General features: G+C 38.1%; 1 protein-coding gene across 1 annotated transcript; it reads right to left on the bottom strand.

The window, feature by feature from the left end:
• Positions 1–2,985: 2,985 nt before the first annotated feature.
• Positions 2,986–11,943, bottom strand: LOC114823088 (uncharacterized). The gene is made up of 2 exons (XM_029098405.1): positions 11,757–11,943; positions 2,986–3,656 (listed from the first exon to the last, which is right to left on the bottom strand). The coding sequence occupies exons 1-2, from the start codon at positions 11,941–11,943 to the stop codon at positions 2,986–2,988; spliced, it is 858 nt and encodes a 285-aa protein (XP_028954238.1).
• Between the last annotated feature and the right edge of the window lie 544 nt (positions 11,944–12,487).

Here is a 12,487-nt window from a genome sequence, read left to right as displayed (position 1 = left end):
ATAATTAAATGGTTTAATTATTTATGGCAAGGATTAATTAATATGTTAATTAATCAAATGAATAAAGTTCGTTAAAGACCTCGAGTTAGTTTTGGGCCGCTGATAGGAGCATATTTATGCAACTTAGTTAGCTTGTTTCTTGGTATTTACTTAGTTTTATTCTAGTTATTTTAGTACTTTAAGCTATTTTCGTGTGTTTGTAGGTTCAAATAACAAAGTTGGCAACAAAGTGTTATTTGGAGCATTTTGGAGCATTTTTGGTCCAGATTGGATAGTGCAAGCATGGAGACATAAGGATGGACATTTTTGAAGATTAGAAGGCTAGAAATCAGCATGTGTGTGTGCAAGTGTGTTGACCTACAACTACAAACATCCATCAACTACACCCATTACATCCACTCATTACCAAACACTCATCCATTACACCCATTACATCCACTCATTACCAAACATCCATCCACTACACCCATTACATCCACTCATTACCAAACACTCACTCATTTCACCTAACACATCTACTCATTACAATCACCCAACACATTCACCTACCACTACATCCACTCATTTCACCCAACACATCCACTCATTACAACCACCCAACACATTCACCTACCAACACATCCACTCATTTCAACCACCCAACACATTCACCTACCACTACATCCATTCATTACCACCACCCACTACATCCTCTCCCTAGCCTATAAATATATCCATCTAAAGACACATTGAGGGGGACAGTTTAGGGAGAAGGGAGGAAGACACATTCTGCCGCAAGGCAGAGTCTTTTCTTCTTAACCATTCTACACATTCCCACAACAAAAACACAATTACATGCACCTTTATTTCCCTTTCCTTGCCGTGACCTCCATCCAACCTAAACACATTCAGCCATTCCTCCATACAAACAAACCTTCAAACACTCACCAACACCTTGTGCCATAGCAAAGGAAGGGAATAAAAGTGCTTGGACGTGCTTGTTGTCCAACTTGGATTATTGAAGCGTTTAGGTGTTTTCTTTCTTTTGTTTCCAATGTTTAAATTCATTTTCTTTTGTTCTTTTGTGAATATGAGTGGCTAAACCCCTCTTGGCTAGGGTTGATTTTAAAGCCATGATTATGTGTGCAATATAATTTGATAAATTCCAGTTATGAACTCTTGAATCGTGAATGCAATTGGCTTAACTATTTGATTGATAACTTATTTGTATTTGTTAATTAAGGGTCGACACTTAATTGGCATGCATAAATCCGTTGCTAGAATATAAGGAAGTTTCACATAATCGTTACAAACTTATATTCACATGTAGTGAAGGTCGCTTATAAACGATCGCGTTAAGTTCAATTTCTAGCATAAGCGACATGATGTCATAGTTGCAAGTGCTTTGTCAATGCTTATGATTTTCATTAAACGTAATGATCTTTGATTGTATCTCTATTATGATGTCATGTAGGGAACTTTAGAAGAGTGTTTTGGGTTGTCGAATGATGTCATCCAATCCAATAAAATAAGGAAAATCTGAGAGTTAACTAGTGATGTCACGGTTAATTTGGAGCATTATCGTTCATAATTCAATGAAGTAGTAACTAGAAATCGAGTTATTTGCATACATGTCATGTGTGGAGAAAAAGCCTCTAGCTATCACATCCATCATCTTATTTCTCACATTTGTTTTACAATCTGTCTAGTTTTTCATACTTATTTGTTTGTTTCAACTTCATCCAAATCAAAACCCCCCCTTTTAGTTTCCTGTTTCAAAGTGTTTCAAATCTGTTTTAGTTTGTGTTTTTAAGTGTTTTGATTCAATTAAAAGTCAATTTTCGTCCAAAGTCATTCCTAGTGTCTAGTTTAAGTTTATTTGGTTGTTTTAAGTTGTTTTGAGTATTTTAAGTTTGCTTTGAGTCTTGTGAGTCTTGTTAAGTGTTTTTAAGTTTAGTTTTATGTTTTTGAGTCAGTTTAGAGGTTATTAGCAAGCCCTCCTAATCCCCGGTCCAGAACGATCCCTACTTATACTTGTACTACAATTGTCAAAATAGGGTTAAATTTGTGTGTTAAGATAATTTTCGCATCAGCCGCAAGGCCCAATGGGATTTGAATGTCAAGCCCATTAACTCAAGTAGTATGACAACTTTAAAACACAAAAGGCATGAAAGCCCAATGAACCCTTAATGGCCGGCCATGTAGAGAGGGGTAGTGAACTTGGCTTAATTGCAAGTTTGCCACTCCATTGTGAGGTGGTATAAAGGCAACTTTATAGACATTTCATCCTTAGGGTTTTCTTTTGGAGAAAATTGGAGAGAACATGTCTCTCCCTTTCTCTCTAGGAGGCTGGCCCCTTGGAGGAGATTAGCTAGCAATCTTTCCTCCTCCAAGGTCACTTATCTCTTCTTCAAGTCCATCCTTGGTGTGGAAAAATTAGAGGTTCTCAACTTTGGGAACTTGGATAATCCTTTTAACCATCCTCATCCAAGAAATCCGTGGATCTAAGAAGCAAGGAATGAAGGCCCTCTCCTTGGGTGATTAGCCTTTGCTTATGCAAAGAGGAATCAACAAAGGTATAAAATGTCTCAACTCACTTTGTTCTTGAGTTGAGTCTTGGTTCACCTTTCTACTAGGCTTTGAATTTCATGGGTAATGTTTTGTTTTTGAGTGCATACAAGCATGATTCCGCCTTTAAATGTTAATTGCATGTCATAGATGTTGCTCAAATGAACATGTTTTTCACAAAATTTCCTTCAATTTTCTTGTTGTTTCTCTCTAAGTGCATCACGACGCTTACATGAGCATCCAACAACATTCACCAAACTATTAGTCAATGTGAAAATAGCGGTAACATTGGAGTTTTTCTTTGCTACAACAATAAGAGCTAATTGAAGTTGATGAGCAAAACAATGAACATAGAATGCACAACTCTCTACATCCAAATTTTTTTTTAAGGCCATTGAACTCACCTCTCATATTACGCATGCAATCATAACCTTGATCTCATAGGTTGGAGTAGCTCAAATCATGTAGTTTCAAGAACTCATCAATGGATTCTTTTAGTTTACTTGAAGTTGTTTCGGTAACATGTTGGACTCCCACGAACCTTTCAATTACTTGACCTTTGTTGTCCACATAACGCAAAATCACTGCCATTTGCTCCTTTGTTGAAATATCACGTGATTCATCTACCATTATAGAAAAGAATTTGCTCTCCTTCACTTCTTTCATAATAGCCTTAATAGTTTCGAAGGCACATGAATTGACAATATCTTTTTGAATTGAATGAGCTATTAGCTTGAGATTTCCCAAAGCATTTTCCAACACAACTTCCCTTATTTTCTCATCATGATCCACAAGGAATTGCAAGAGCTCTAAATAATTCCCCCTATTATTTGAAGTGTCTCTTTCATCGTGACCACAAAAAGGAAGGCCTTGTCGCAAAAAGAACTTAGTGCAATCTATTGATCCATTCAAGTAAAGATGATATTTCATACACTCTTCTTCTGACTGTTTGATCACAACTGCTTCAATATGTGTCTTTTGGTTCATTAGATAATTAGCCACTTCTCTAGCTTTATTGTGGAAACTATCAATAGGACCAACACGTTTGTCAAAACATTCTCTTGCATTCTTCCATTTCTTAAAGCCTACCCCAGTGAAGGCATCGCTTCCTAATTGTGAAAAGTTGATTTTAAAGAGATAGCAATGAAGAGAAAATGCCGTATCTTTAGATATACTATAATCCAACCAATCATATTCTTCCAACCACGAAACAACAAATCATCGTCTTTTCTTTGCATGCAAAGTGTATGGGAACTCATACTTTGTAGGCCTACAAGGTCCCATTTGCAAATATGCTCTTCGGACCTCATCTTGAATATTAGATGGATAGTCCTTCATTTGAATTCTTTTTCCCAAGTCTCTCTCAAGATTATTAAAATCAATGTCACACTCATTTTGTCTTGAGTGATAGGAGCATATTTATGCGACTTAGTTAACATGTTTTCTTGCATTTACTTAGTTAGTTATTGCTTATAAGAGTGTTTTAAGCTATTTTCATGTGTTTGTAGGTCCTAATAACAAAGTTGGAAAGAAAGTGCATTTTTGTGCAATTTGGAGCAATTTTGGGCCAAAATGGATTGCATGCATATGGAGCAAGTGGAATGGACGTTTTTGGTGTTTTAAAAAGGGTTTCAACACATGCAAAAATCTGAATAATAAAGTTGAAGTGTGGAAGTGTGCAGATACATACACTTAAGGAACAATTTGAAAGGAAAAGAAGTGAAAGATGCCATTTGTTGGATTGCTTTACAAGATGTATTCACATTTTCAGCAACTACAAACATAATTGCAAGCTGAAATGATGCATAGCATGTGTGTAGAGGTGTAAAGTGGCCAAAAGTTGATGTTTGCAAGATGAAATGATGCAAAACATGTGTGTGAAAGTTGTCTAACAGCTAGTACATGTGGAAAAGGGATGGAATACAAGGCAAATGCATCAGAAATTGAAGAATGAAGGCACATGGATAGCTACAAAGGAGTTGAATTAGCAAAAGAGGAATGATTGCCTTTTGTTAAAGGCAAGACACAATGATAAAAGAGCATGTAAACTAGCTGTTTTTGCATCATTTTGGTCTTTGTTTGTATTGTTTATTGAAGCCACTTGAGTGATTCTTTGCTTTGGAGCTTCTATAAATAGGGAGTGAAGGGAAGAACACTACATATTACACTACATCAAAAACACATCAACCACCCCTCCATATTCAGAATTTTCGCCAGAAATCATTCCCTCTCTTTGCCGTAGTCTTCCACCACCATTCTCCCAAATTTCTGCCAAAATTCACCCCTTGCCGCACCCCCCATCAATCCTAAACCCTTCCATACCATTCCCTACCCATTCTCCCATACAAATACCACCCAAAAACCTGTCCAAAGTCTTTGTGCCGTAGCAAGGAGGAAGGAGAATTCGTGGATGCACCTGCTGTCCAAATTGGAGTATCTAGGTGTTTTCTTTTTTTGGATTTTAATGTCTAAATTTATGTATCTTTGCTTTGCGAGTATGAGGAACTAAACCCCCCCTTGGCTAGGGGGGAATTTGAAACCATGTTTATGCTTGCTATATGATTTGATTACTTCTAATTGCGTTTCATAAGTTGTGAATTCAATTTACTTATCTACATGAATTAAAACTGATTTGTGTATGTTGGTTGAGAGTGCACGCTTAATTTTCATGCATAAGTTTGATGCTAGGATATAAGGGAGTTTAACCTAATCGTTATGAACTTATATTCACAAGTAGTAAAGGTTGTTGATCACAATCGTGTTAAGTAAATTCTTGGCATAAGTTTCATGCAATTCATAGTAACGAGTGCTTTGCCAATGCTTATGATTTTCATAGAACTTAATGATTCTTGCTTGTATCTCTATTATGCAATTCATGTAGGGAACTTGTGGGGAATGCTTTGGGTTGTCGTATGCAATTCATCCAATTCAATAACTTAAGGAAAATCTGAGGGTTAATTAGTGAAATTCACGGTTAATCTGGGGTGTTGGGAATTCATGGTTTATTGAGAAGCAATTGGAAATCGTTTTGTATGCAAGTGTGACATGTGTGGAGAAGAACCCCTAAGCTAGCTTTCCATCCATTCACTTTTATCAAATTCGTTTTAGAATCTGTTCAATTTACAAAGTTTGTTCTTGTTTTCAATTTTCGTCAAAACTCAATCCCCATTTATTTTGAAGTGTTAGATTAGTTAGAAATCAATTTAGTTTGTGTTTTTAAGTGTCTTGAGTCAAGTCATAACTCAATTTCGTCCAATTTAGTGTTAGGTGTTCAAAACTGCCCAGAAAGTGTTTTTAAGGCAGTTTTGAGTGTTTATTTGCTGTTTTGAGTCTTTTGGTTTGTTTTGGTGTTTTATAGTTTAGTTTTGCATTCTTTGAGTCTAGTTTAGTGTTTTAAACTTTGTTTTTACGTTTTGAGTCAGTTTCAAGTGATTTGGCAATCCCTCCTAATCCTCGGCCTAGAACGATCCCTACATACATACTTTGCTACAATTGATAAAAAGAGGGTTTAATTTGTGTGCTTATATATTTCGCATCATTGAGCTCGAACTACCTGACAAGTAGATGGTGCTATTGGCTTTGGCTTGAAAAATCTTTCCATATTTCTTATTTCTAAACTACACATTTAACCAAAAACACAAAACATATACCAATCAACCAATAAACAAAAATTCCATCTAAATTTCAATGATAAAATGAGTATACAAACATAAAACATATCAACAATCATATCAATAATAGACTAAAAATCTCCACTAATATCTAATATAATTTAATTGAGATTAGATTAGAATACCAAAAACTTACTTGAATTTTGAACCAAATAGTGGTGGCTTGAAGAATTGAAATAAGTGGAGGTATGATATTGGAGTAATGTAATTATAGTATGGGATTGGGTGGGATTAGAAATTTAGGGTTTTGGGTGAATATAAGAAAGATGGAGGGATCAGGGGTGAAAAGCAAAGGAATGGGAAAAGGAAAAGGGACTCTCGAGAAAGATGGCCCATGTGGGGCTAGGCTTTAAAAGAATATGGAATCATGGACAAACAACACCATTTGTCTCATTGGCTTAAAAAAAAAAAGGCCAAAACACTGCGTTTTGGACCAATTTTTAAAAAGGCCATGTTTTCTTTCTTCTCCCCCGTTGTCTTCTTCTCTGTTGCAAGCTACAACCTCCAGCATAGACACCGTGTTTGAGTACGAGGGGTCCCTCGAAAAATTTCTAACAGCATTTTAGGATTGCCGAGGGGTCTTCGAATCTCCAAGGTCCATCTGTAGATCCTCCCTAGGCCATCTAGAAGTGGCCCCGTTCAACCTTAAGGTCTTCCAAGCTGTATCATAGAAGAATAAATATTTTCTCGTTTTCATCACTAAGGATTGAACCATCTTTTGCTTTTCTAGGCCTAGTTCGACTGAAACAAGACTTGGATCCCTTTGCCCCATTGCTAGGCCGGGTCCCTACTCAAAGAAAGATTTGGACCCTTCTCCTTAAACAACGACTTTGTCCATTTTCATCTTCTTAGATACGGCCCCATTCTATTAAGGACTTGGCCCTTTTCCTCTATGTTAGGCGGAGTCCGGCGGAGTCCTACTTTAATAAGGACATGGTTGGATGGATTTAACTAGACCATAAGGCCATGGACATGCTCATCCCTAGTTGGCCATAATTGTATTTATTTGGTGTTTTATTTATTCTACTTGGTTGTTGGTATCAAAACTCGAGCAGACTCTGAATTGGATTCAACATGTATTTGCATTGAATATTGTTTTCGATCTCAGTACCACGAGATGGTTTAAGAGAAAGAGTGAACAGGCATTCCACTATTTGAGTGTGTGTAAAAATTACGCGTTAATCTAACTTTGTATGATTGTGCACAAAGTGAGACTCTGGTTTGGTAAAGTTCTTTTATGTCTCTCGAGGGAACGAGGACTTCAAATTCAATGTGTTTCATGTATGCTTGCCTAAAATGTAAATGGAAAATAGAAATTAAAATGAGAAACAAAATGTTATCATTTCATGATGGAGTCAAGATTAAAAAAATTAATTAAAAGTAATATTTAAGTTGATGGGTCGAGCTACATGACTTGATGTAATGCTAGAGAAGTCCATGAAAGACAATATAATGCTAGAGAAGTCCATCGAGATCACTGTTGTCGGATTGGACTTATTTCAAAACATGCACCTCAGAGAGGAAATCAGGATGGTTAGAATTGCACATCCACTTAATCATACCACAAGTTGGCCGAGCTATAAAAGTTTTAGATCTCAGGGATCATAGGCAATGTTTGATTTGAAGGAAGGCCTTGAGATTGTAATTGAAGAACTAAGAGAGTTCTAGTTGAAAGGCAACTCAATTTGTTCTGAAAAGCTGTTAGGTTGATTAAATATTCACGAAAGCTTTTGTTTAATCGTTGGGATTGAATATAACGAAAGTCCCGAGTTTGAAGGCCTCTAGTTTTATTATAGGCAATGGAGAAGGAGCAACCTCAACCATATCCTTATGTTGGAGCAAGGTTAGATATGTCATTTGGCGCTGACAATGACTGTAATTCTTGGTTGGTGGCCTTCAATTGAATCTTGAGCCAGTTCACACAATGGCGTTAGTGACATTAGCATATCAGATGATGTGTACGTGTGCATTTAAGGGTATCAAGTTATTTTCGGGCTTTAGTTGTTTGCTTGGCAAATGTCAAGCTCCGATCTCGAGATACATCTAGGATTGACACGTTGCACCAAAACGCATCTATTTAACTCTCACTCACTTTCGAGACATGACCAAAACTAAGCCAACAGTTCAACAACGTAATATCCTTTCCTCTTATTTTGTGGTTGCATTTAACCTTTGTTTTAAGCTTCTTACATACCAAAAGACATATCAAGCCATTCATAGGTCACCATTTTGTTTAGTTCCGAAATATTTCATGGCATTAATTGACCGAAAATCAGAGCCAAATAACTCCTAATGCGAGTGATACGCCAATATATCATTCAATCGTCCATATATATCATAATTTTTTCCAACAATAATTCACATTTTAATGAACTAAAGATGCACAATATTAACATTTAACCACATTAATCAATAATAAGATCAAATATCATTTCAAAAAAGTTAATAAAGCCAATCTCTATATTTCTCTACATAGATTCGAAGAATATCAAGGTAACTTCAAGTTACAAATAAAAGAGTACCCCTTGAGAAACTCTTATTCATGAATCTAGAGGTCAGGAAGGTTTCAGACCAACTCAACGTAATCGAATAGGAAATGGGATTCCTGACTAACTTAATGAAATCCAGACAGATGAGGGTTATGGACCAAAACAACGAAACCAAATAGGAAGTGGTACTTCAGACTAACTCAACGAACTCAAAACGGATGAGGGTTCCTAACTAACCAATGAAACAATCCTTAGAATGTGTATGCTCTTCCAATGTGGATTAACTAAACAGGACCATAGATAAGCATCTAATAGCGTGGTCTCCCAATATAGATTAATCAGGCATGACCACCTATAGAACAATGTAACTTAATGAGGATTAAAAAGGCTGAGTCACCCTTAGATAAATATGGTATCTTAATAAGGATTAACCAGGCAAGACCATCCATAATCTAATAGTAAGGTTCCCCAATGTGGATTAACTAAGCAGGACCATTCTTAGAATGCTTATGGTCCTCCAATGTGGATTAACCAGGTAGTATGATAGGTATGCATCTAATAGTATGGTACCCCAATGCAGATTAACCAACCATGACCACCTATGGAAACCACGTAATCGAGGCCGTAACCCCTTAATGCGGATTAACCAAGCAGAGTCACCTATAGAATTCATATGGTTTTCTAATGTGGATTAACTAGGCAAGACCATCCATGTAGCATACTACTACAAAGTACAGTCACATAATCACACATCACATACACATACCTCATACATCCACTTCTTACATCAAACCATATGAATCGCAAGTATAAGCACACACACTATTAGTTCAACGTAACAATAAATATCTAGACGCTCATACATACAAGTTCTACATGATAATTCTAATGTGAATCCCAGCTCATCTCCTCCTACTGGCATTTACACATCATTAATTCTAGTATCCCAACACACGTAAATCTCTAATGGCCCTAAAAACTACCAAACCTACGTGACGCGCATGCCAAGTAATTAATAAGCTAACTACGTCCTTCGGTTATATGCAGGGCGTGCTAACTCTTCTATTGAGTTCGGCTAGGGAGTAAAATGTGTTGATGTTGCGGGCTGCTGACTTCTTGATCTGGTGACTACGGCCGAGGAAGGAACATGTCTCAGCCTTTGGGTTCTAAAGCCTGAAGATAAGGCTGCTAGTTTTGCGAAGTTCAATATCAGATTTGGCTTTCAATATGCTGAATGTAGCAACTTGGTAATGCCTCACTTCGCCAAGAAGGCTGATAAGATGACCTCTACCAACAAGGACTCAAAAATCCTTGTTTATCGAGACTTGGATAGTTAATCAGTTGGCCGAAAAGCAGTGCTGTTTATCCAAACTGAAGGTGCTCTTTGATCGGCTGATTCTACGGCTCTGGTGCTATTTATCCAAACTGAAGATGTCGCCAATTGCCTTCACAGTGATGTTTATCTAAACTGAAGATGTGTTGGCGGGAAAAAAGAAAAGAAAAATCTCAAAGTTGTTGAAAGGTTTCACGTATAGCGAGAGTTTGCACATGGCAGTTTTGTTTGTTGAATTGGAGGCTTTACATGGTGCACATCATCTTCTATTTATAGCAGTGAACTTACTCCTAGCTAAACCAGAGATGCACTCAGACTAGAACTCCTAAATAGCCAATCCAAGTTCCAACAGGTCTTTGAACTAAACTCTATAATGAACCATATTCATTTCCTAATTCTCAGCGCTTTCAACTTTGAGACCCTTCGTTGTACCAGGATTTAACCTCTTTGCCCTTATCCAAACCAATCATTCTAACAATAAGACTCGGCCAACTTAATTAGGAGGCCTATGGTGGTTGGACGACCCATAATACTTTTGGAAGAGTATTGGGCCGAGAACAAACCTAGGCTCGGCCCAATAATATTATTTTGGGCTCAAACGTTGCCCCTTCACTTATGAGGCCGTTGGCCTGCAAATCTTGGCCGAATTCTGACCTTGAAGAAGTGAAATCGCCCTTTTAACATATTACCAAAGGACACCGAGAGACCTCAAATTTCACAATCACTGAGATACATTTATGGCGAACAATTACACGATTTCAACCATGTCAGGCCCTTTTGCCACGTGGCATATTCCCAACATGTCAACCCCTAATGATGACGTTTAAGGTGTGTGGCCTATTAAAACGTCGTTTCATTATAAACTCGCCACTAAATTCAATCGTGTATTCTTGATTCGCAAACTTTTTGGCATCCTCGAGTTCATGCGAGCACCAAAACGTCATTTCTTTATAAAACCCGCCATCACACGCCATTATGCATCCTTAATCTACGAGTTTTTCGTCCTCGTCACCTGGACTCTCTAAGTATTCGTCATGATTGCATGACATTGCGATTGAATCTACCCCTAACTTTTCAAAGTAAAACCATTGGTCTTCTTCCTCAAAGCCTATAAATACCCAACTTCCTTCATTCAGACTTTTATGCTCTCAAAATTCTCAAATTTCTTTGCCATTTACTCTCAAACTCAGAAAACCAACCTTACTTTGAAACTCAGAAAATCTTCATCCTCTTCAATGGCTGCAAATACATTCATTACTTAGTTCGTCGAGGAATGCAACAAGTGTCGAAGCATTACTGATGGAAACACCATCAAGACCATTCGATTCGAGGATGAACCAAATGTTCTTCATCAAACTTTCGGCCCACTCTTCAAGGATGATGTCCCAGAAACCATCATCGAAATATTGAAAGTACATTGCCTGAAACCCTTTTTCCAAGGTTACGATTGGTCGAAATGGGAATCGGCCAAACTCCAAGGTGTTTGGCCCTCAACTACTTCAGCCTAGGCTGCTTGGGTTACCCGGATGTAGCTACACTTCGACGATGAGTGGAGATCTTTTAGCATTTTTTATGCCATCAAACTCTTCACCATCAAGATGAATTTGGACCGAGAACTTATGAGGGCTGCTCTAAGCTTTTGGTGCTCGGCCACCAACATGATGGTTCTTCCCTTCGGCCCCCTTGGTCCGACTGTGTTGGATATCATAGCCATACTTGGCACTTCTCCAACCGGCCACTCAGTCGATGTTGCTCTCTCTGGGTAGAGATTCTGATGGACGTGAAGATCATTTTCGAAGATCGCTTCATCGAAGCCTTGATGCAAGGAGGCCAAAGACCGTCGAAAGAAGACACGCAGAAGCTGCACAAGAACTTCTTTAACTGCAACACCCTGATCATCCATTTCGTCGACTCGAAAGGGGAAGCTCACAAGAGAGGGGAACATGGGGCCTTCTTATTCTATTGGTACAACAAGTATATTTTTTGTGCCAAATTGAATAAATGTCTGGCCGAAAACATACCAGTTATCAAAGCCCTAGCTAGTAATCTTATCTTAGCTCTTAGCCCAGCCATCCTCGCTAACCTCAATCGGTGTTTAGCAGATGCTTTTGCAGGGAAGATCGACCCCGACCAAAACGGCCTAATTTGGGTCTTCTAGCTCTGGCTGCAGGTCTATTTCTTGACAATGCGGCCAGAAGTCTCGAGCTTTAACCCTTTCGAGGCAATGGGCTAGGAACTGGCCTCACGCCCTCTTCCTGCTCACTCGGCCGAAAGAATCTTCAAATATTTCTTCAACCTAGAGGGCTTGTCAAACGATGAATTCCAAGTCTGTCGTCGCCTAACATATCCATAATCTATTGTCCTCCCACAATCAGCATGGGAAGAGGCCGAAGAAGCTGATCTCTGAATGTCATATGGATCCTTTATCATCACTCGTGACCTACCTT

This window comes from Malus domestica, chromosome 09 (genome assembly GCF_042453785.1).
Source record: "Malus domestica chromosome 09, GDT2T_hap1".
Lineage (NCBI taxonomy): Eukaryota > Viridiplantae > Streptophyta > Magnoliopsida > Rosales > Rosaceae > Malus > Malus domestica.
Note: the sequence above shows the minus strand (reverse complement) of the source record. Positions and strands in the feature narration are given on the sequence as shown.